The sequence below is a fragment of the Dromiciops gliroides genome, chromosome 2, assembly GCF_019393635.1.
Source record: "Dromiciops gliroides isolate mDroGli1 chromosome 2, mDroGli1.pri, whole genome shotgun sequence".
NCBI lineage: Eukaryota > Metazoa > Chordata > Mammalia > Microbiotheria > Microbiotheriidae > Dromiciops > Dromiciops gliroides.
Genome location: NC_057862.1, coordinates 671,941,648 through 671,964,846, shown reverse-complemented (window position 1 = coordinate 671,964,846; position 23,199 = coordinate 671,941,648). Strand labels below are relative to the sequence as shown.

General features: G+C 38.5%; 1 protein-coding gene across 4 annotated transcripts in view; it reads left to right on the top strand.

The window, feature by feature from the left end:
• Positions 1–23,199, top strand: part of CTNNA2 (catenin alpha 2) — a 1,529,678-nt gene that overhangs the window by 1,462,743 nt on the left and 43,736 nt on the right. For all 4 annotated transcript variants that reach the window (XM_043982315.1, XM_043982316.1, XM_043982318.1 and 1 more), the window contains 2 exons: positions 9,632–9,737; positions 16,047–16,181. In XM_043982315.1, coding sequence (XP_043838250.1) covers positions 9,632–9,737; positions 16,047–16,181 — 241 coding nt within the window. The remainder of the gene's footprint in view (positions 1–9,631; positions 9,738–16,046; positions 16,182–23,199) is intronic.

The window sequence follows — 23,199 nt, the reverse complement described above, 5'->3', positions numbered from 1 at the left end:
CATCTCTTGGTGTAAAACCAGAAAGAAATTGCTTTAATCAAAGCATTCTTTTAAGAATTTCATATGTTGGCAGCAGCTAGGTGGTTCAGTGAATAAAGCACTGGCTCTGGATTCAGGAAGATCTGAGTTCAAATAAGACCTCAGACACATAACACTTACTAGCTGTGTGACCCTGGGCAAGTCACTTAACCCTCATTGCCCCCTCACATACACACACATAAAAAGAATTCTATGTTTGATGTGATTGGACATAGATAACCTATATCAGATTGCTTTCTGTTTGTGGCAGGGGGTGAAGAGAGAGAGAGGGAGAAAAATTTGGAACTAAAAATCTTATGAAAACAAATGTTGAAAACTATCTTTACATGTAAATGGAAAAAATAAAAATATTTTTATGATTAAAAAAAAATTCGGAAGTACTGTTTGACAGCCTTCAGTCACCACATAGCCAGTCAGTTCAATGTAAATTCCCTGAGGGCAAAGACTGTTCTACATATCTGTTTTCATATCTATCTTTATGTCTTTATTGTTCAGTTATGTGACTCTCTATGATCTCATTTGGGGTTTTCTCAGCACAGATCCTGGATTGATTTGCCAATTCTTTCTCCAGCTTATTTTGCAGATAAAAAAACTGAGGAAAACAGGGTTACGTGACTTGTCCAAGGTCACACAGCTAGTAAGTAGCTGAGGACAGATTTGAAGTCAGGAAGATGTCTTCCTAACTCCAGTAGAGACACTTTATCCACTGTGCCACCTAGCTGTTCTTTTTATCTTTAGGCCGTAGTACTATGCTTTTGGGGATTGTAGATAATTAATACATGCATTAAATGGAATTGATTTTCATTTTGATGGTACATTATGTATTTGGAACATGTGTCCTTGCATGAAGAGAATTCAGAGAAATAAAATTATGATCCTGTGGAAAGAGTGTTGGACTTGGACTAGATAAGACCTAGGTTTTGATCCTATTCTTTTCATTTCCACCTCTGGGCTCTTGGAGAGATATCTGTGTTTGAAATCTGTGATGCTTAGATTCTCACTTCCACAGTAGATGAGTACTATTTGGTTTGGGTTTTAGTTTTGGTTTTTACATACAGCTCATTTTTATTTTCTTCCATCAGTCTTTTCTGATCCATCGAGTTCTTAAGGTTCATTCCCTCTTGGAATAATTTTCTAAATTATTATTGTGTCTGTGTTTGGGTATTTAATTATCTTTCTCTGTGTCATAACCTTGAAGGCAAGAGCTAACTCATTCTTACCTCTGTTTCCCCAACGTGCTTAACAGTCTCCAGCACACAGTAAATGCTTAAAAATGTTTGTTAAATCCCACTGGGTTTGAAAAAACAAAACTCCCAGGGCATCAATAGTTACAGAGTGTTTTTGCTTAAATATTTTGTATTCTTTGGGAGGAGGTTATGCTTTCAGCCAGGAAGAGGAAGAGTGAAAGAAAAGGAGGAGTAAGGGAAATCATTATCATCATCACTACCATCATCCTCAAACTATGTTTATGCATAAAATACTTTACATACAAACATAAGGCTTAAACCTATGATTCCTTTTGGTATAGGGCCCTTTGAATGAAAATAATCTTTTTGCCAGTGCAAGTTATACTTTCTCACAATGCATTGTGGAAGAGTTGCTTGAAGGAGAGGTAACAGACCCATGGCCCAGACTGAGAGGTCCACAACCTTCCCAAGTAATGAGATTAAAATGTAGCTCCTACCTGATTTTAATGTATTAACATTTTTTTGGTGAGACAATTGAGGTTAAGTGACTTGCCAAGGGTCACACAGCTAGTAAGTGTTAAGTGTCTGAAGCCGGATTTGAACTCAGGTCCTCCTGAATCCAGGGCCAGTGCTCTATCCACTGCACCAATTAGATGCCGCAATGTATTAACATTTTAAAAAACAAAATGAACCCCAAAAAACAATATGGAATCATGTGGTGCAGGCTGGAGGCATCCTTAAGTATAGTTAAGTTATTCCTATGTCTATTGGGGTTTGACAGCACTGATCCAGAATAGCAAAAGGTTAAGTGACTTGTCCAGGATGACATGTACATTTCTTCTCCCTCTCACTTTACATAATGCTTTGGGATAGGTGTTGTTATTATTCTCACTTTACAGAAGATGAAACCAAGACTAAAGGTTTAAGTTCCATTTAATTCAATTCAATAAACATTAAGTACCCATTCTGTGCCAGGCACTGTGCTAAACACTGAGAATACAAAAATAAAACAATCTCTGACCTCAAGGAGCTTACAATTTAATGGGGATTTATCATGCAAACACATTTAGACAAAGTAACCTACATTTAGGATAAATAAGAAATAATTAACAGAGAGAAGGCGTTGGAATGAAATGGACTTGGACTTCCTCTAGGAGATAGAGTTTTAGTTGGAATTTAAAAGAAGCCAGGAAGGTCTGCAGTTTTAACAGTCAAGGGAGAGCATTTAAAGGCATGGTGGACAGCCAGAGAGAATGTGTGGAGCTAAGAGATGGAGAGTCTTGTGTGTGGAACAGCCAAGGAGGCCAATGTCACAGGGTGTACTAAATATATGGAATGCATGTCAGGGAGTCGGGTGTAAGAAGACTGCAAAAGTGTGAGGGGGCAAAGTTATGAAGGGCTTTGGATGCCCTTCTGTTCCTGGAGGCAATAGAGAGCCACTAGGGGGCAGCTGGGTAGCACAGTGGATAAAGCACCAGTCCTGGATTCAGGAAGACCCGAGTTCAAATTTGGCCTCAGACAGTTGACACTTGCTAGCTGTGAGACCCTGGGAAAATCACTAGACCCTCATTGCCCCGCAAAAATAAAAAAATAAAAATAAAAATAGGGAGCCACTGGAGTTCATTTCATGTTAAGGGGAGACAGGTTCCAACACGAGTTTTAGTAAAAATCACTTTATTGACTGAATGGAGGATGGACTGGAATGCAGAGACAATGGAGGCAGGTAGACTCATCAATAGCTATTGCAGTAATCAAGGCATGAGGGGATGGAGGCTTGCACCAGAGAGTTGGCTGTGGTGGAGGAGAGAAGGGGGTATATTTGAGAGATGTAGCAAAGATGAAATGGGCAGGCCTCAGCAAGCAATTGGATACGGAAACATGATACTGAGGAATCCGGAACCACTCCTCGGTTTGGAGCCTGAGAGACAGGGTGGATGGTATTGCTCTCTATAATCATCAGGTTCAAGGGTACACCCAGAGCTCCAGTGCTTCTCGTTTTACAGGAGCCATCTCTGGTTCTCACAAAAGTCCCGTGAGGTTCATGCTGTTATTATCCTTAGTTTCCAGATGGAAAAAGTGCAGATGGGAGTTCAGTGACTTGCTAAGGGTCACATGGCTAACACATGCCAAGAGCAATATTCAAACTCAGCTTTTCCTGACCCCAAACCCAAACCTCTATCCACCATGGTTGAGTGCAGGTTTGGGTTGGGAAAAGAGGGATTTTTGTTCTGAGAATATCAAAAGGAATTGTCTGCCTGGAAATATGAAGGAAACAATATCTACTCTCTTCAATCGGTAAGGTCATCACTGTTTTAAAACTAGATATGTTGCCTTCTTGATTTCTTTATGGGCAGCTCTCTGGGTACTCAGTTCAAGGCCCAGAGCAGGATGCTACAACTAGCTCCTACTCTTCATTCAGAAGCCACCCCAAGCTCCATGGACATTCACCATCTCCTAGGGCTGACTCTGACACAAAAGAAAGGAGGGAGGGCAGTTGATTAGAACACATAATTACACTAGGACTCCATATGCCCAGACCAAGTGATTATAATCCATTTGTGTGCTATGGTATTCTTTCCTCTGATTATCTTGTGTTTTTTTTTTCTCTCTCAAACTAATTCATTAATTTGGTTCAGTAATCTACAAGATATGCACTCCATTATTATTGAAAATTAAAGTAGTTAAGCTCCACTGTTTGTGTGGTAACTTCTTTAGGAGGGCCACATTGGTCCTTTACTAGCAGGCTGCCCAAACTCAGAATTTTGCTTCTATTGCAAAGACACTAAAGGGATAACCAAAGGTGAATTCCTTCTTCGTATTTCAGGTGCCAAAAATAAACAACTCGTGCTGGTCATGCCTTGCATTATAAAAAGGATTAAAGCAAAAAAAAAAAACCTGTCCAAGGAAGTAAGGAGATGTGAACTATTTATTTTTCTTTTTTGACATTAACTATTTTGACATTGTTCTTTATACCCCGCCCCCCACCCAGTGCTTCTAGCATAGCACCCGGCACTTAGGGATATAGATAGGGACTATACCTGTGATTTGGTACTGGGGAACTTCCAGAGGAGGAAATTTCTTCCAAAGTTGAAGGTTTGTAGCTTCTCTGTAACTTATAATATTAAGGCAGGGGTTCCTAAACTTTCTTGAATCCTAGACCCCCTTTAGCCTATGCACCCTTTCTCAGAATAATGTCCTAAAATGCAAAAACACCCCAAATTACAAAGTAAACTAATTATGCTTATATATATATATGTATATATATATATATACATATATATATATATATATATAAAGAGAGAGAGAGAGAGAGAGAGAGAGAGAGAGAGAGAGAGAGAGAGAGAGAGAGAGAGAGAGAGCTTGTTCATGGTTCCAGTTGAAGAAATCCCAGACTGGAGAGCTACTTAGAACCCTGAGAATCTATGACTGGTCCAGGGTCACAGAGGCCATCAATTTCAGTAATAGGACATGAACATGGGTTTTCTGGGCTTGGAGGACCATTCCCTAGCCACTAAACTATGTTGTCTATAAGAAGAGTCATAGGATCTGTATTCAAATCTCATATTTGGGGCAGCTAGGTGGTGCAGTGGATAAAGCACTGATGTTGGATTCAGGAAGACCTGACTTCAAATCCAGCCTCAGACACTTGACACTTAACTAGCTGTGTGACCCTGGGCAAGTTACTTAACCCTCATTGCCCTCCAATAAAAATCTCATATTTGGCACTACCTCTATGACTTTGGACAAGTCACTTAGCCTAAAACCATTGGACTCAAAAACCTCTGAGGTCAGCTGGAAAAAGTTCTAGATCTGTGATCCAGTGACCTTGTATGAACCTAATTCTGCTTGGTCTCAGAGGATTGAACAAGGTGAACTGTTAAAACCTGACAAGAGACAGATTTGAGTTGATGTCAGGAAAAAAAAATACCAAGAAATAAAACCAGGGACAGCTAAATAGAGAGTAAATAGAGAGTGCTGAGTGAGGAGGCAGGAATACCTGAGTTCAAATCAAACAGCTTACTAGCTATGTTACCTTGGGTACATCTATCTCTGTTTGCCTCAGTTTCCTCATCTATTAAATGGGAATAAAAATAGCATATACTTCCCAAGCTTGTTGTGCAGAACAAACACAATTGTATTTGTAAAGCACTTAGCACAATTCCTGGCACTTAGTAGGTGCTATTTAAATGCAATTTGTTGGGGGCAACTACGCAGTGCAGTGAATAAAGCAGCAGGCCTAGATTCAGGAGTACCTGAGTTCAAATACATCCTCAGACACTTCACACCCGCTAGCTGTGTGACTTTGGGCAAGTCATTTAACCCTCATTGTCCCAGAAAAAATTAAAAAATATTAAAAATGAAATTTTTATTGTTGTTGTTGTTTATTTCAAAGTATGGAAGGATATTCAGAAGAGTCTCAAACAAAGACTAGATGATTACCTGTTAAGTATTTTTAAGGGCTTGTCATTCATATATAAATTGGACTAGATGGACTCTGAGGTGTCTTCTAAATCTAGGAGTCTGTGATTCTGTAAATGTAAGTTCACTTTTAATCAGTGCACCAGACCTCATGCATCCAAATGAACACTGTTCTTTTCAAAGCAGGTCCATCAAGAGTGTGAATGTATTCCGAGAATGCCAGCATTGTTTCCCAGTCACTGTTGGAAAGCTTGTCTCAGAACTCCATTCTTCTGAGTATTCTCAGCCATCATCTTTTGATGTTGGATTTGATTTTGGGAAATTTCCAAAGGTCATCTGAAAATGATAAGCTTAATGCTATTTGGCTTCCTTAATACATTAGGTAGAGTGGACAAAGCAGGCATGTGCATCAATTGTTTTCATGATATACTACAACTGTTGAATATCTTGTGAGGTTTATAAATTAATTTTGAGGGAAGTTAAAGGACTAGCCCCACACAATGTTTTGAACACTGGATGCATCATAGAAATACATGTAAAACCATCTTTCTCTAAACTTTCTTCTTGTTCTTGTTCTAGTTCTTCTCATTCTTCTTGTTCTTCAACTCTTCCTCCTCCTCCCCTTCTTCCTCCTCCTCCTTTCTCCCTCCCCCAACTCTCTCTCTCTCTCTCTCTCTCTCATACACACATAAACACACTTAGGTAAAAACAAACTACATTCATGGAGACAATGTCTCATAAGTAAAGGCATGTTCGTGAGGAGATAAGAGAAGGAGAGAGAAGAATGCAGGGGAGGATAGTAGAGGGGATAGGAGGGGAGGAGAGAGAAGGGGAGGAGAGGGCAGGGGAAGGAAGGAAAAGATAGAGGCAGGGAAGAACTCAAACTAATTAAACAGCCAACTATCTAACACACTGTGTGCACCTTGGTATGGTCACCAAAAGCTCAATAGCATATATGGTTGAGAATAAGAAAACTGCCAGTCAACATTTTGGTGCAATAGGCTCCATGCCATTAGCCCCAAGCTTAAGGTGACCTGTGCCTCACCCAAACCCAGTTGTGTAGATATGTCCTTCCTTAGAAGTTGGTAGAATGTTTTCCCTCAGAATACCCTATGTATATACATGTAATTATAAAATTAATAAATACATACACAAGTAAGTAAAAGCAAGGTAGTTTGAGAGGAAGGGAAACTTAAACTGGGATAGGGAGATCAGGAAAGGTTTCATTCAGAAGCTGTTATTTGAGATGCATTTTCAAAGAGAACAGGTTTATGCTGGAAAGGAGAGGAGGCAATTCACTCTAGGCACAGGGAATAGTCAATGCAAGGGTCCATTGGAAGGAGTTGGGGTGTTATGTGTGAGAAGCAGAGGGAAGGTCAATTTAGTGGGATGACTGAATATGGGAGGGTGAATACTATCCAATGAGGCCTGGAAGATAGGTTTGTACAGGGCTCTGAAGGGGTTTAAAAGCCAAACCAAAAATTATGTATTTTCCCAGAGGAATAGGATGCCACTGGAGTTTGTGGGGTGTGGAACTGTGATTTAATATAGGGAAACTCATAGAAGAAAATATTTTATCAGTTCAAGTCTTTATCAATATCAGTCTTCTCTGTAATTTATAATCTAAGAGAGCTCTCTAGAGAACTTATAAGTGGCTTGCCTAACATCACAGTCTTTCCATCCTATTCTGCCAACTCCCACCTGGTCTGAGCCTTCTGGGGAAGAAGACATAGGCCATTCCATCACACTCCCTCCACCAGTCAACTTGCCATGCTGGTAGCCAGTATGTACCAAAGAATGGGCTTGATTTTACATCTTTCTGGCTAAGCTAACAAGGAAGGCACTTCTGGATTTAGTCCATCAAGGCATTTACTAAGCACTATTTATGATCCAGGCAATGTTCTAAGCACTCAAGATAGAAAGAAAAGCAAAAACAAATTTCTACTCTCAAAGAACTCACATAATGACACCAGAGACATGAAAACAACTATATACATGCATATAGATATAGATAGATTTATGTATCTCTCTCTCTATATATATATATCATATACATACACACTACATATACAATGTGTGTGTTAAATATATAGACATATGTATAAGTTCAGGCATATTTATAGAAGAAAATAGGAGGGGAAGGGAAAGGAGGAAGAGATGAGAAGAAAGGAAAAGAGAAGAGACAACAAGGGAGGAGAGAAGTGAGGAATGGAGGAGAGGGGAGAAGAGTTCAATGTCATTGGATCCTAGAGTCCTATAAGATTCTTAAAAATAATAAGAACAAATTCACAATGATGTTGAGTAAAGATGTCGGCCAAGGACAGTTACAGTGCCACTGTTTAGTCATAAAGATACACTAGAATGAAGTGAATATAGTGAGAAATAATGCATCCAAATGAAAACTCCAAAAGGAAACTGTGTTAAACCTGGCAGCGCCAACCAGCTAAATATAAATCTGTGCAAACATTATTAAACATTGACATTTTTTTGCCTCCCCTTTAGAAACAATAACAACAATAACACAGTGTAGCAAGAAATAAAAACCGGGGAAAATAAGCAAGCAACTCTTTCACATAAATAAATACCCCAGTATCAGGAAGAGGGAGCCAGATTGTCTAGATATCTGTAACTCATACATATTACATGAAAATCCACAAGTGGAACCTCTGCCTCTGTTTTGAAATCTAAATAGCAATTGAAAAGTTAACTCACACCATGGGAGGGCTAATGTTGCCCCAAGAAACTGTAACTTTCACATTTCCTGGTGTGAGGTTGGAAGCAACAACAGAGATGCTAAATTATCATAACTTTACATTTAGAACTAGTTAATTTAGGGAAGAATATGAATGTTCTGCTGGAAATTAAACAAAATTAAAACATTCTCTATTTTTTTTTGGATACCTGTTTGATAAAAGAGGATTTTATGTTCTCCTATTAAAAAAAATCTTAATGAGTGTCAATTAGAATGATTATTCACCACACACCATGAGCTCTGCCTGCATCGCTCAAGGCATGATTTTCCTCATCTCATGTTTGCACCATGGCTAGTGGGATTTAATTCTGTATCTCACAGTATTGGCTTAGAAATTATGTTTGATAGACATAAAGAGAAGAAAGAAAAGGACAAGAAGTGGGATTTGAATGTATTTTCTCAGAATAAACCTCAAGTCACTTAGCTACCTTTGGAGGAAAAGGGAAGAGATGATGTTTCATCATTTTGGGCTCATGGGTCAGAGCTTTTCTGGGGCTTTTTGTGGGGTCCTGGGGCTGCCAGAGGAAAACAGACGGTGCTAGGTTTTAAGTTCAAGCCTAAAATCCTCCGTGAATATTTAGATGATAATACTGGAAAGCAAAAATCCTGGATACAACTTCTCCAAGCAAAATGTCAGCTGGGTATTACAATGCCTTCCGTATTACTCTTAGACTTAAAAACATGTGAGCTTGACTTCTGAGGCAGTTTCTTAATAGTTGTGTGACCCTGCCTGTGACACTTAGTAGTTGTGTGACCCTAGTGAAGTTACTTAACTGGAAAAGAAGGAGCAGGACTACATGACATCTGAAGTCTCTTCTAGTTCTAAATTTGGCATCTTAGGACATGGATTCAAGATAATTGTGTTCATATACTATTCCAACACATACTCCCTATAGGAATTTCTAAGCCAAAGATTTCTCATCTGGAAGTACCTCCACTCAGGGCCCTTAGGAAGTTCAATAAAATTAATAGAGGTAAAGTCCTTCACAAATTCAAAGGTACTATATCATTATCTATTATTATAACTATTCTTATTTTTGTTGTTGTAAAGAAAGGAATGTGCTATCTAACTCAACAAATATAAAGGAAATGTGGAGCCAGATTTTAGGAGATGAGGGAATGGGGTGCGTTTGTGTGTATATGTTGTTTGGTTCCATTATTTTATTGCTAAAAAAGTTTTTTTTTTAATCTTCTTACATTTGGATGTTAATTCTCTTACCCTGTATTCTTTCAGAGGGAAAGGCCCATTAAAAAACACTTCTGATGTCATTAATGCTGCCAAGAAAATTGCTGAAGCTGGTTCACGAATGGACAAATTAGCCCGAGCTGTGGCTGACCAGGTAATCTAATTGGGCAGAGCCAGGTCCTCCTCTGAGTGGCCTCTATAATGAGCAGCTGGACTCTGAGGTTTTATGTGCCAATAAATGGTTTTAAAGAATGTAAGGCTTGGCAAACACTTTGTGTACATTTCCCACCCTGGGCCCTATAATGGTGGGAGAGGTACATATAGCTCAGAGTCCTCGTTACTTGTGTTCATAAAGTTCAAAAGTAACCCAATTAAAAAAGCTCTATACATAATAAGCAGGGGTTTTCTAGTCATAGACAACTGAGTTTCTTCAAGCTTACTTGATTAAAAAAAATCAAGTGCTTCCTGTTTACAAAAAAAAAAAAACAGAAAAGAAAACTCTGTTCTTCCTTATATTTCTTTGATGATTTCATACATTTGGGGAATTTCCTTCAAAAATACAGATCAATAACTCATTTAGATTTTATAGATATAGCTCTTTGAGAGCTAGAGCATGGAGAAAGTAATTCTCCCACAGTCCCCTAGTTAAATCAGAAACAAGATTTGAACTCAGATCTCCCAAGTCTTTCAGACATGAAGACCAGTTTGCTATCCCCCAGACTGCACTACTTACTTAGTATTCATTTTATTTTTTAAACAACCATTCAAAATGGACCAGTGATTTTACTGATTTAGGTAACTTTCACCAAGGAAACTCAGTCTACTAAAGCAAAATGGCAGCATTTTGGGGAAACTTATTGTCTTAAGAGATGTGTCAAATCTAAATGATAAAGTAACTTGCCCAGGGTCACCGAGCCAGTATATGACTAAAGCAGAAGGCCTTTCTGACTCAGAGACTCACCCACTGTCCATTATTCCATGCTGCTTCCCATTTTTAATAGAATGGAACCAGCAATTGCTTTAATATTAGTAAATTTCCACGAGGAACCTATCTCTTCCAAGGTAAGTTGATATCTTCTCTAAGAAGATGAATTCCCTAGGATAATACAACCAGTAGATGTCAGAGACAGGACTAAAATCCATTTTTCCTTGCTTCAAGATTGTTTATCTATGAATTATTCTGCACTGTCTTTCTTCAATATCTTTTACAAATGGAAATGGTCTACTAGTGTAAGAGAAACCTTGTTTTCTCCTTTCACTGTCTCTTCTTCCTACCCAATTAGGAAATTTGGAATCATCTGTCCATGAATTTCCCTAAGAACTCTTCTGTAAAGTATCTGGTGTTGTCTTATCCAACATTGATATAATTCTTAAGATGGCTTCCATTTTAGCAATGGATCAGTGAATCCATTGCCAAATGTATGCAATATTATTTTAAGTTCTAACCTTTCCTATTCTAACTAGGTCCAATTCAGCAATCCCTTGTTGATTTGGCCTTGATGGGGAATGGAAAATTACTCATGGTAGCTCTTCAGTTAACTGGATATTTTTAAACTTTAATCACTTGAGGATAGAAACCATTATGCTTTCCTACTATCTTCAAAAGAAGATACTCAGTGTAAGTGAACCACTTTTGTTAGATGCAATTTCATCTCTGGAAATAGTAATTGTACTAGACTGTCATCCAGTGATTCCCTCAAGAGATTCTGAAGTCTGTACTGTTTTCTACATTGGAACTTTCCCCATCATGATTTCAATATATCACAATATAAGAAATTAAATGAGAATTTGTGGAGAGTTTTGTAGAAGCTATAGACAGTATATAAAGGACAGTGGATGACAGAGCCTATGACCAAAAACTAAATCTAAATTTTATAATAAGGTACTTTGAACACCACATAAAAGAAAAAAAAAAAAGGATTCCTTCTCTGGTATGAAGGAAGGGACAACAAATTTTACCCAGCATTTACAGATTACATGGATACTGTGCCCCTAACCCCCACAATGTGAAAGGGATAACCATAGTACTTTTTTAATTTATTTTTTTTTATTTTTAGTGAGGCAGTTGGGGTTAAGTGACTTGCCTAGGGTCACACAGCTAGTAAGTGTTAAGTGTCTGAGGCCAGATTTGAACCCAGGTACTCCTGACTCCAGGGCCGGTACTCTATCCACTGTGCCACCTAACTGCTCCCATAGTACTGTTTGTTCTTGACAAAATGGCTCTGCTCCAACCCTAGTAGCATGAATTATTCACATTTTGGTTAAATCCTATAGTTTAGGGACTTTTAATAAACAGTTACCTGATTTACCTGCTTAGGGAATTCAACACCTCCCCCACTCCCATTCATTCTCTCTCTCTCTCTCTCTCTCTCTCTCTCTCTAAAACACAGACACAGACACAGACACAGACACACACACACACACATACACACATACTATACACTAGTTGGGACTCAGTGCCAATGCCCATGAGATGCCATATAAACACATGTCAACTTTTGCTCTATGACTTGTATAGCTAAAAAGTTCATATAAGGGTCATGCTGAACAGCTTTCCTATGTATAAGGTATATGTTAAAATGGAAAGAACACTATTTTAGGAATCAGGGGATAAGTTAAAATTTCAACTATGCCACCTGTTGCCTATGTAACCTCTGGCAACTTGCTTAATTTCTCTGTGTCATAGTTTCATCAACTGTAGGAAGCAACGTGACATAGCAGACTGAGCACTGGACTTGGAATCAGAAATATCTGAGTTGACATCCTGCCTCAGACACTTAGAGCTAGTATGATCCTGGGCAAGTAACTTGGCCCTTCTCAGTCTCAGTTTCCTCTTCAACTATAAAGGCATTTAATAATAGCACCCACTTAATGGAGTTTCAAGGATCAAATAAAATAATGCATGTAAAATGCTTTGTGAACTTTAAAGTATTATAAATAATAAATTATCAAGTTATTATGATCTTTAAAATGTGGAATTCACACTTGATGAATTATAAGGCCTCTTCTCTGACTAAATCCGCGATACTAACATCCATTTAAGCTACTCAGAGGATTTTTTCCCTTCTTTTTGCTTACTTCTGGGTTCTTAACTGTGTTGTGAATAATTAAGTTTCTAGATAACTGACCTCTAGATAAGAAAAGTCATTATAATTTGAACTTCCTATAGTTTGTCATGGGGCAGCTAAGTGGCACAGAGGATAGAACACTGGGCTTGGAATCAGAAAGACTGTTCCTTACTAATCCAAATCAAGTCTCAGACATTTACTAGCTATGTGATCCCAGGCAAGTCACTTCATTCTATTTGTCTCAGTTTCCGCATCTGTAAATTAGCTGGAGAAAGAAGTGGAAAACTGCCCAATATGTTTACCAAGCAAACCACAAATGGGATCATGAAGAGTCAGACACAACTGAAACAACACAACAACAAAAGTAGTTTGTCATGGTAGGGGCACACATTTGGGTAAGGTACCTCATATTTCTAGGCTTCAGTTCCTTCATCTTTAAAATTAGGAGGTTCAATGCAGAGGGCTTCTAATCTGAATTCAGATGATGTAACAGATATTCATGTAAATTTCCCTCAGATAAATCTACCAGTATTTCTAGGAAGCATGAGCATTGAGTGTATATTGAGCATGCAAGCTGTGTGCATATACATCCTGAGTCTCGGAGAGTTCATATTTGAGGGAAAACCTAATTATTATCCCTGCCTTGAAGAAGCTTAGACTCTAAAGCAGGAAGCAGTATGAGCACACTTCAAATATACTGAAATGCATGATGTCATGCTCAACACAAATTGTACTGCAAATGTTAAAGAGACAAAGGAGAAAACAAGTGACTTCATTCTGTCTCGATCTACTTGGGAGACTTTTATTTGGGGGCTGGGGTGCAAGAATGTCTCCTTGCTCTGCAGTTAACATTTCATCAAGATTGTTCCTCTTCCAAGTTACTGAACAAAATTGGAAGAAATTACAAAATACTGAACACTGTCTACTACAAATTTGTTATAAAACCTTAGCTTGCTTCTCACTGGAAAAAAAAAAAAGCAATGGGTATGATAGAGAGCAGGGATGATAGTGGGAGTAATATGCCGGAAAAGGTGGGAGGGAATGGGATCTGGGGTTTTTGTAGAGGGGTTGGCATTTGTATGGAGTAGGGCCACCTCTTCATCAGAACATGGAATGATGGAAAAGAAAGTGAGCAGTGATGTTAGGAGGGTCTGAGAAGAGAAAAAGAAGAGAAGAGCGCTCACAGGAAATGGCCTCATTTTTTCAGCAAAGTTTAAATGAGGGCATCAGTTTAAAGGGTTTGAACATGAGGAGAAACATGAGGAGAAAAGAAAGGTTTGAATAGCTGCTATGGGGAGTGGGATAGAAGATCATTTCAAGAAGAGTAATAGGATTGTAGTGAACCCAGTCATCACTCTTTTCTAATTTCCTCCAGTTTTGTTCAGTAACATTGAAAGGGAGCAAAAGTAATAAGTAGTAGGAAGAGTGAAGGGTTGGTATGTGGCATCAATAGGACAAGGGAGTCTTGCCTTGAGTCGAATTAAACATAATATCTAGTTGAACTGGCTCTCAAGGAAGATGAACTTTGGAAAGGAGAATGATGTAACAAGAATGTGGTTTCTTTGAAAAGAAACCATAATGTCTAAATGAGATACCCTCTCTTCCCTTTTCTTTTTTTTTTCTTTTTTGCCTCTCATTGTGGAAATAAGCAGAAAATGACTTGCCATTTCTGTTGTTCTTGGATCAGGACCTTCTTAAGGCATTGTGGGGATTTGAGTGGTTGTAGAGGTGTTCCGCTTGGGAAGGCATGCTTTTTGCATTTTCAATTTCTCTGGATGAGGTTCAGTTGAACAGCTGACAATGAACAAAGCTGGGGAAACCATCGGCAGATGCTTTTCAGTAACTGGAGAATGTTTTCCCAAAGTTTCGAGATATGCATGCAATATAAACTTTTTATGGACTGTTGCATTTTTAATTACTGTTCCAAGGAGATAGGCCTTCCAGTTTAATTTGCTCCAAGGTATTTGTATTGAAAGCTTTGTCAGCTCTCTGGAGAGATATCATTTTAAAGTTAATTCTTTTCAGTACATGGGTCTCAGGAGTCAGATAAATATTACAGTGTTAAATAGTTTCAGGAAGAAGAAATGGTCTTCCTGGGATTCTTTGATAGATGCAATAACATAGAAGAAGGCATGTTGGTAACAGCCATGCAGAGAGTAGGTTAAACTTAGTGACCTCCTTAAATTCTCCTTCCTTGCTCTTTTTAATCAAATGAGAAAATTTGAACTAGCTGTGTCCCAATCATATGTTTGAATTACACAGATAAAAGCTGCTGAACTTTGCAAGAGTTGCTAAACACTTTCCTAGTATTTCATTTGGGTGTCTCTGTTCCACACTCTCTCATACACATAATCTTATGCTGAAGGCATAAGATTGGCCTTGGATTCTTTTTTCTGTAGTGTTTATTCAAGATGTCTGATGACTGTTTTAGTGAGAGAAATACCAAAACGAATCTAGTACGTCCAGTACCCCCAAACACTTCATTTTCAAGTTCCCAGATCTCAGACGTCCCATGCTATGAAGTCCAATCACCCAGCAACTCTCATGCATTATCAGTCACATGTGGGTTCTTAAAGAAACGTGAGGCATGTCACTAGGCAGGAGCATACTTTGCTGAGCCATGGAAGTGATTGATGGAGGCCAGAACATTCCTTTCACCATTCAGAATGGTGACTTCCCTTTCCTAGCTGGTCACATAATGGGCAAGGTGAATGATTGTGTCTTCCTATCCACAGTTCATTTCATTTGACACTGACTGAATTGTTCTAGGGACATTTCCACTTGTATTGGTTATAAACTATCTCCAAGCCTCTTCCTTTTAAGGGCCTTGAATAGGTCACTGTAATTTTGAAATTCACAATGAGTCCAAAATGGAGACAGGCATGCTATAATAAGAATGATGCTCTGCTTAGACAAGCAAAAGAAATAAATTGCTTCTTCTTCTCCTTATTAAAGCAGCAACTTGAAATCATATCCTCTAATGCGGCATGCAGATTACCATAAATGATTTCCTTCCAGGGGAGAATGGCTGGGTGTTATGCGTCAATAGACTCCCATGCTTCTCGAAAGCTGAATGGAGTTCTCCGCAAAATAGCCTCTGAGATTACTTAGCTGTCTTTACTGTGCAGAAGGCAACTAACAAAGAGTGTAATTAATTATTTACAGATGCTATCAATAGGGTCTTTCTGGGATATCTTCATATTTTAATTCATGAGGTTCTATGGAAGCAGAAAGAATAATTCCCAGCCATTTTCCTCTCATCCCAAGGGGATGGGTGGGCAGTGCTTTGCTAATATGGTATAGAAACTAAATCATTTCCTTCTGTGAGATTTGATGTGACAAGAGTTATAAAAGGTACTATGTAATTGAGAATGCCATTTTTTAAAATTTTTCAGTGTCCTGATTCTGCGTGCAAACAGGATTTATTAGCCTACCTTCAACGGATTGCCTTGTATTGCCACCAGCTTAATATCTGCAGCAAGGTCAAGGCAGAAGTACAGAACTTGGGAGGAGAGCTTATTGTATCAGGGGTAAGCTGGTATTTGGATGTCATAGTGTAAAGGTCCCACTGTAGTAGCACTTCTAAGGGAACCATTCTTGGCAACAGTACTGTTTCAAAAAAGAAAAAGAACAATAATAATAAATCATTAAAATAGAAGAAGTAGACAATTCAAATGCCAGTGATTCCTACATAGGGAGGCTTTTTAAAATGTTATCACCATTATTCCAGACCTTACAGTAACTGGTGAAGAGCAATTTGATTTTCCAATTACCCTGTGTTTATACTAGCCTTGTAAAATCTCCATTCTTCACAAGAAAACTAATTTCATAGTCTGGAAACTCATTGCCAAGCTGTGACTATTGTAATTATTTGGGGCTTTTGTATATTTACTCATTGTAAGTCTACTTCCCTTTGTTAGTATTAGAAATTTGCATCATTTGTACAAGAGCCAGGACCTCTACATGGGGGCTTGTGTTCATGTCCTACAGATGGTGAAAATGACAGGAATTCCTTCACTCAGGTTCCAATGCATACTAGGTTTATCAATGACCTAAGACCTAGAAGACGTGCTGTTGCCAAAAAGAAACTAACATAGCTGTCAAGCACTAACAATTACATTTCCTTTGCTCAGTTGTTCCCATTTTTTTTTCTTTTTGCCATGGAAATATAATCATCTGGTCCATTTCCATCCCATGAATCAACATGGAAAATTCAAGGAATATTTAGGACATGCAGTATTTCTTGGCAGGATTTCCATATGGAGGTGTTGGGTTTCTTGCCCTTGTCTTTTCCCCCACCCTCATTCCTCAACCCAAACTCTGGGAAGTAAAGGCAACTTTCCAGCCCACAACTTGCTGGTCATTGTGATTTGTATGCAAATTCCGAAGTGTGGCTCCAGCAACCTTTATCTTTTCCCACCCCTCTCCCAGATAACTGCAGTGCTTTCATTTTAAATGTGTGGCATTAGTCCTGATTCAACATTTTCAAGATGGTGGATGGCTTGTCAGGATTGGGTTGGTCATGAATCCCAATTCTTTGTAAAGCCCCTTTTCAGGAATTTCACCATGTGAAAATAATTACGTCTTCAGACAATTTTTTCAACTGTGAGGGAGAAAAACAAAATCCCATTGGAACCCAGATGCTTCAGTTCATGAATGATTTTACTTACAAAGAAGGTAATTGGAAAGCAAAATGACTGGGCTGGCCTGGAGACACCATCTTGAAAGCCTACTCTGTGCTGTCCTAGCAAGGGAGCCTAAGAATTTGGCTGTTCCATGCTAGTCCAAAAGGTTCTCCAATTCTTCACCTGGTCAAAGAAATCCAACTTGAAAATCTTCCACTGCAAAACCCTACTCTGTCTTGCATTGTGCCCTCCTCCCCCACCAAGTGGTCTTTACCCTCCAAACTCTTGCTTGTTAGCAATGCTGTTGCATTTCAGTCGCCATGCTTCTTTTCTTCTCTTCTGCCTTGATGGTGCCATTCTCCATGCCATACAGCTTTTCCCATCCATCTGTACAAAACAGTTATGGAACTGAGTGCTTTTGGTTTACTGTGTCTTATGTGCTTCCATTTGTTAGCTTTTGAACCTCTCTCTCCAATCTCTTCTTTTTTTAATTTATTTTTTTTAAACATGGATGCACGATGCATCTTTGTAAACCTCAGACTCCACAGCCTCATCCTCCACAAAGCTTTCTGGGCAGAAATGCTTACCATCATTTTCTCTGGCACATCATTGTTAGCAGTCACTGCTTCCCAAGCCTCATCTCCATTGTCTGTTCCTCATTTAGATGTAGTCCCAATCCATCAGTGGCTTTCATCCTTTGCACTGTTTTGAAGATATTTCCAGGGACTCAGGAAGCCTGTACTAATGGGGTCCCCTTCTTTGAGGTGTGTTGTATAAAGTTACAGAAACTAAGGATGTTTTCTCCCCGAGGAATTGTTTACAGCTCCATCATAATATTGATCCAGGACTTCTTCATGGTATGTAACATGTGATGTAGCCACAGCAAAGGGCCTGTTCTTTGGCCTCATTGCTCTTTTTTTTTAAACGAAAGAAGATTGCTCTTTGGGGCCTCACTGGCATCTGTAGATTACTTGTCTCTTCCCATTTCTGATCCCATCTTATTCTTCATTGGCTAAGCCAATCAGTCCTCCCCCCAGTTCTCTGGCCAGTATATCTGACTACCTTCTGAAAGGCACAAAGACAACAATATGAGGTTCACAAATGAGAGAAAAGAAACTAAACTATTTTTGCCAAGAAAGTGCACATGTACTTTAGGCTCAAATTATATTTGGGGTTCCCTCACCTACTTTGTCCTGGATTGATGAGTATCCTGCCAGTTTTTTAAGGAGATGGCACGGAAGCTCATGTTTGCAGCTGCAAATGTTGGCTACAATTTTTATACCTTTCCCTATGTATCCATGTGATGAGAATTCAGAGCCATGCTTCAGGGCTAAGAATAATATGGTTTGAAGCTCCTCTGGAAATTGTTTGGTACAACCTAATGCTCTCTGCCAAGCAAAGGAGATTTGGGACGCCCTATTTCCAGATGATACCTGTCTTATTGAGAAAACATGGTATTAACTTTCAAGCCTAAAGCCAGGAGCCTTAACTTCCAACTCTAAATTTATATTACTGTATATAATGAATTTCTGTCTAGTAAGTAATTTTAGGTGTGTTGAATATAGGGAATTTTTTTCTTTTTCTTAAAAATAATTTGTACTGCTTTATGCATTGTGGCTATGTATATGGTGAAAACACACATGTATTAAAAACAAGTGTGTGTGAGGACAGTGAGAACTTCTTATTCTCTCTCTCTCTCTCTCTCTCTCTCTCTCTCTCTCTCTCTCTCTCTCTCTCCTTCCATTTGTGAAAGAGGTGAGGATGGTGTTTTGAAAAATAATTTTCAGGATATATCTAAAGTTTGTCATTAGCCACAAAGGAAAGTCCTGGGATAGGATAAACCTATAGTGACTGTAAATGTGTGTGCCATCTGTCTTAGTGGAAGAGACAGTTTCCATACTATAAAGTTTCCACACTGATTAAGTTCTAAATCATACCTCAGAATATAATAGCTGAGGGACCTTGCATCACATAGACATAAATGTGTCTGTATGCATCTATGCATGCATGTGTGTATACATATTCCATATAGCCATAAAGAGGGTGTCCAAAAATTGTGAGTGCAATTGTAAGCTTTGATAGCTTAGAACTGCACTGACTCTTGGGACACGGTCAATATGGGAACTATCATGATGAATCAACATGAAGTCCGGCCTAAGAGTCATGAAGACATAGCTTCAAAACCTGACTCTGAGACAAATTAGTTCTATGACTCTGACCAGCTCATTGAAAGCATTCGTGCCCCAGGTAACTAAGACTCTAAATTACATATGACTAATAGCATGGATTTTCCAAGTTTGAAGTTTACACATGTATGTATGTATGTATGTATGTATGTATGTATGTATGTATTATATAACCTATGGCACATACACAATGCACATATATGATATATATCAATATCTCTGTATGCATACATGCATGTGAATATATATGTACACATGCATATACATGTATGTAAATGTATATGCATAGTTGTGGATAGACATATTGTACTGTGCATATATATTTATGTGCATATATACATATGTATATTCAACAGTGTTTGGGTTTATAGACACATATATATGATTATATATCTGCTATATTTGTCATGTGGATTTTAGATTTTATTGGTGTGGTGAACTCCAAGTAGGGAAATTTTTCAGCAATGTAAATCCACAACTACTCTGTAATTAATGGTCTATGACACCTGATTGGGGCATTTGGAGTTTAAGTGACTTACAGCGGCTCTCACAGCTAGTATGTGTCAGAAAAGCATCTTGAATCTTGGTCTTCTTGACTCCAAGGCTGGCCTTATAGCTCCTTTTCTCTGGTGTAAATAAGTACAGAAACGTAGTTGTCTTTTTGTAGCCATGGTTAGAGGAAAGGTTGGAAAATATATCCCTTTCCCCCCACTTTGGTGGCTTATGATGTTCTTAAAGAGTTGCTAATGTTTGGAAAGGACATCACTTTTCACAGTATAAGCCAAGTGGTTTTATTTTAAAATGTGAGTCAATTCATTGCATTTTGCTCTTTAGGGGGACCTTGGTAATGATGAATCATGGAATTAAGCTCAGAAGTGATCTTCAAGAGCCTCTGCAGCAGCTATGTCTCTTGCTGAAGGAAGCTAGTTTGACATAGTGCAAAGGTAGATCAAACTTAGAGCCAGAATACCTGAGTTATAGCTCCACCTCTACCACTCTAGTTTGCAGGACTACTTTTGATAGATTAATTATTTCTCTGAACCTTGATTCCCTTATCTGTAAAAAGTGACAATAATATATGTCATAAGTGACTCACTTTTCAAACATCATAGGACTAGTTAGGAGCAAAGTGAGGACCAAAAACCAATTCACCCTCATGGCTAATCCATTAATCCAGTGGTTTTTTTTTTTTGCTAAAACACCAGTATTCTCATCATATAAGTGTGCTTAATTCCTCCATTCTCTATCTCTGTCTCTGTCTCTGTCTCTGTCTCTGTCTCTGTCTCTCTCACACACATATCTTATTTTCCCTGTTTCTCTGTGCCTTTCCCATTGGTCTCTCTTGATCATTCCTATCTCCATAACAGCAATTGCCTCAGGCAGCAGCCTTGTTTCCTGACTTTGGTGTGATCATGAGGTTCATTGACCTCTCTATAGCCCAGTTACCTTTCTAGCAAATACAAATTATGGGTACAGCAGAACCCATCAGTGTGACAAGGGAGCCCCAAAAGCTAATAGGTTCTTTTGATTCATAATTAAGGATGTAATACTTTGAATAAGGTTTAGTCTTGCCACCCTCTCTATCGTCAAACCATATCTGTTATTTTGTATTTAATCCTGGGTACCACAGTTTAGGAAAGATATTGAAACACAGTGAAGTATGTCCAGAGGAGAGCAGCGAGAATGTTGAGAGGCCTGGGAGCATGCCATCAAGATTGGTTTACAAGAAATAGTAATTTAGCCTGAACTTATCAGGACATGGTAGTTGTCTTCAATTATCTCAAATATTTTATGAAAATGAGGAATTAGACTTTCTCCTTCCACATTTCTAGGGGAAAAAACCAAAACACTAGGAGCAGTGGGGAGAAGTTCCAAGGTAGTAGATTCAGGCTTCATATGAGGTATTGTTTTCTAACAGTTAGATCCATTTTAAAATGGAATGGGCCTCCGTAGCAGTGAGTAGTTCCCTGTCACTGGAGGTCTTCAAGCAGAATCTCAAGAACTCTTGAAAAGGATAATTTAATGAATAGTCCTGATCAAGGGTCAGATGGTTGGGAGCAACCATTAGGGTACATTCTAAACCTAAGCTATTGGGATTCTGAAATGATATCTCAGGCTACTTCTAACCTTATAAGAATAGAATCCCTAAAAAGGGGGCAGACATGCTTTAACACAGTTTTCATGTATCTTGATGGGTCATCTTCATACTTCCCTGCTTCAGGAGTCTACCCTTTTTCAAGGTGGGTACTACCTCCACTTTATAGCTCATAGGATCATAAACCTAGAGCTGTAAGGGATCTTAAAGGTACAGTCTCCTCATTTTATAGATGAAAAACTGAAGGCCAATGAGTGTAAGTGAGCTCCGTAAAAGTCCCACCATAAGTTAATGTCAAAGTCAAGACTAGGGGCCAGGTCTTCTGCCTTTTCCATGATACAATATTAAATATAAAGTTACACATAATTCTCAAATAATATTTGACTTTGGAATTATGTGGTAAGATATATCCAGTACTGCCTGTAAATGTGCAGGCATGCATAAACACACACACACACAAACAGATGTTTATATAATTGTAGGTAATCCTCCTTCCCGTCCAGCCCAGGAGTTTTTGGTGAGGTTCAAGAAATCAGTAATTGTCTTGCCAGTAATTGTTCCAGATAAATCATGTTTCTAACTGTTCACCACATATATCATTCTATTTCCTAACCCTTAGCCTTTGTATAGGATGCTCTCCTTGCTTGGAATACTCTCTCCTTTGTCTGAATGAATGAATGAATGAATGAATGAATGAATGAATGGGCTATTATAATAGTCATGGGGAGAGGTGGTGAGTGTTGACCTAGGGTAGCTTCTATGAAAATAGTGACAAGGCCATGAATGAGAGTGGTGTTGTAGAGGGGAAAAAAATAACAAAACCTTCTAGCTCTTTGGATATTTGGGAGTGAGGGAGAAGAAAGTGTCAAATATGATGATGAGGTGATGAAAATAATAGGTGAATGGTGGATCAATAGAAATATTTAGGTGAGGGAAAGGTTTTAGAGGGAAAATTAATTATGTTTTGGGAATATAGGAATATTTATATGCACAGATGTACACATGTACATATAAGTGCATATACACACATTATATTTTTGCATGCATATTTTTAATTTTCAGAATTTGAGTTTTGTATTGTATATCTCCAGTACCTCACATAGTACCTTGTGCTTCACAGACATACAGAAAATTACTCTTGGTTTAGCTTAGAATTGTCTGTTGAAAAATCAGGTGGAAATGTTCATCAGACAATTAGAAACATACATTGACAACTCAAGGAAGATATGAGAGCTAGATTCGAATACCAGCTGTGCATTACACTCGTTCTAGTATCAGCACTGTGCTAGGCATATAGTAAATGCTTAAAAAATATTTCTTGATTGATTTTTAAAATGCTGACTTTTATAAGTCATTGAACTTATAAAAATTTTTCCAACATTGATAATTTATTGCATTTGAGTGAAGGGAAAATTTATTAAAATTTCTAGGGGGGCAGCTAGGTGGCGTATTGGATAAAGCACCATCCCTGGATTCAGGAAGACTTGAGTTCAAATCCAGCCTGAGGCACTTGACACTTACTAGCTCTGTGACCCTGGGAAAGTCACTTAACCCTCATTGCCCTGCCCCCCCCCCAAAAAAATCTAGTTATTCATTTCTATCTCATCAAATTAAGTTCTGATGAGTTTGATCAGTTTCACTG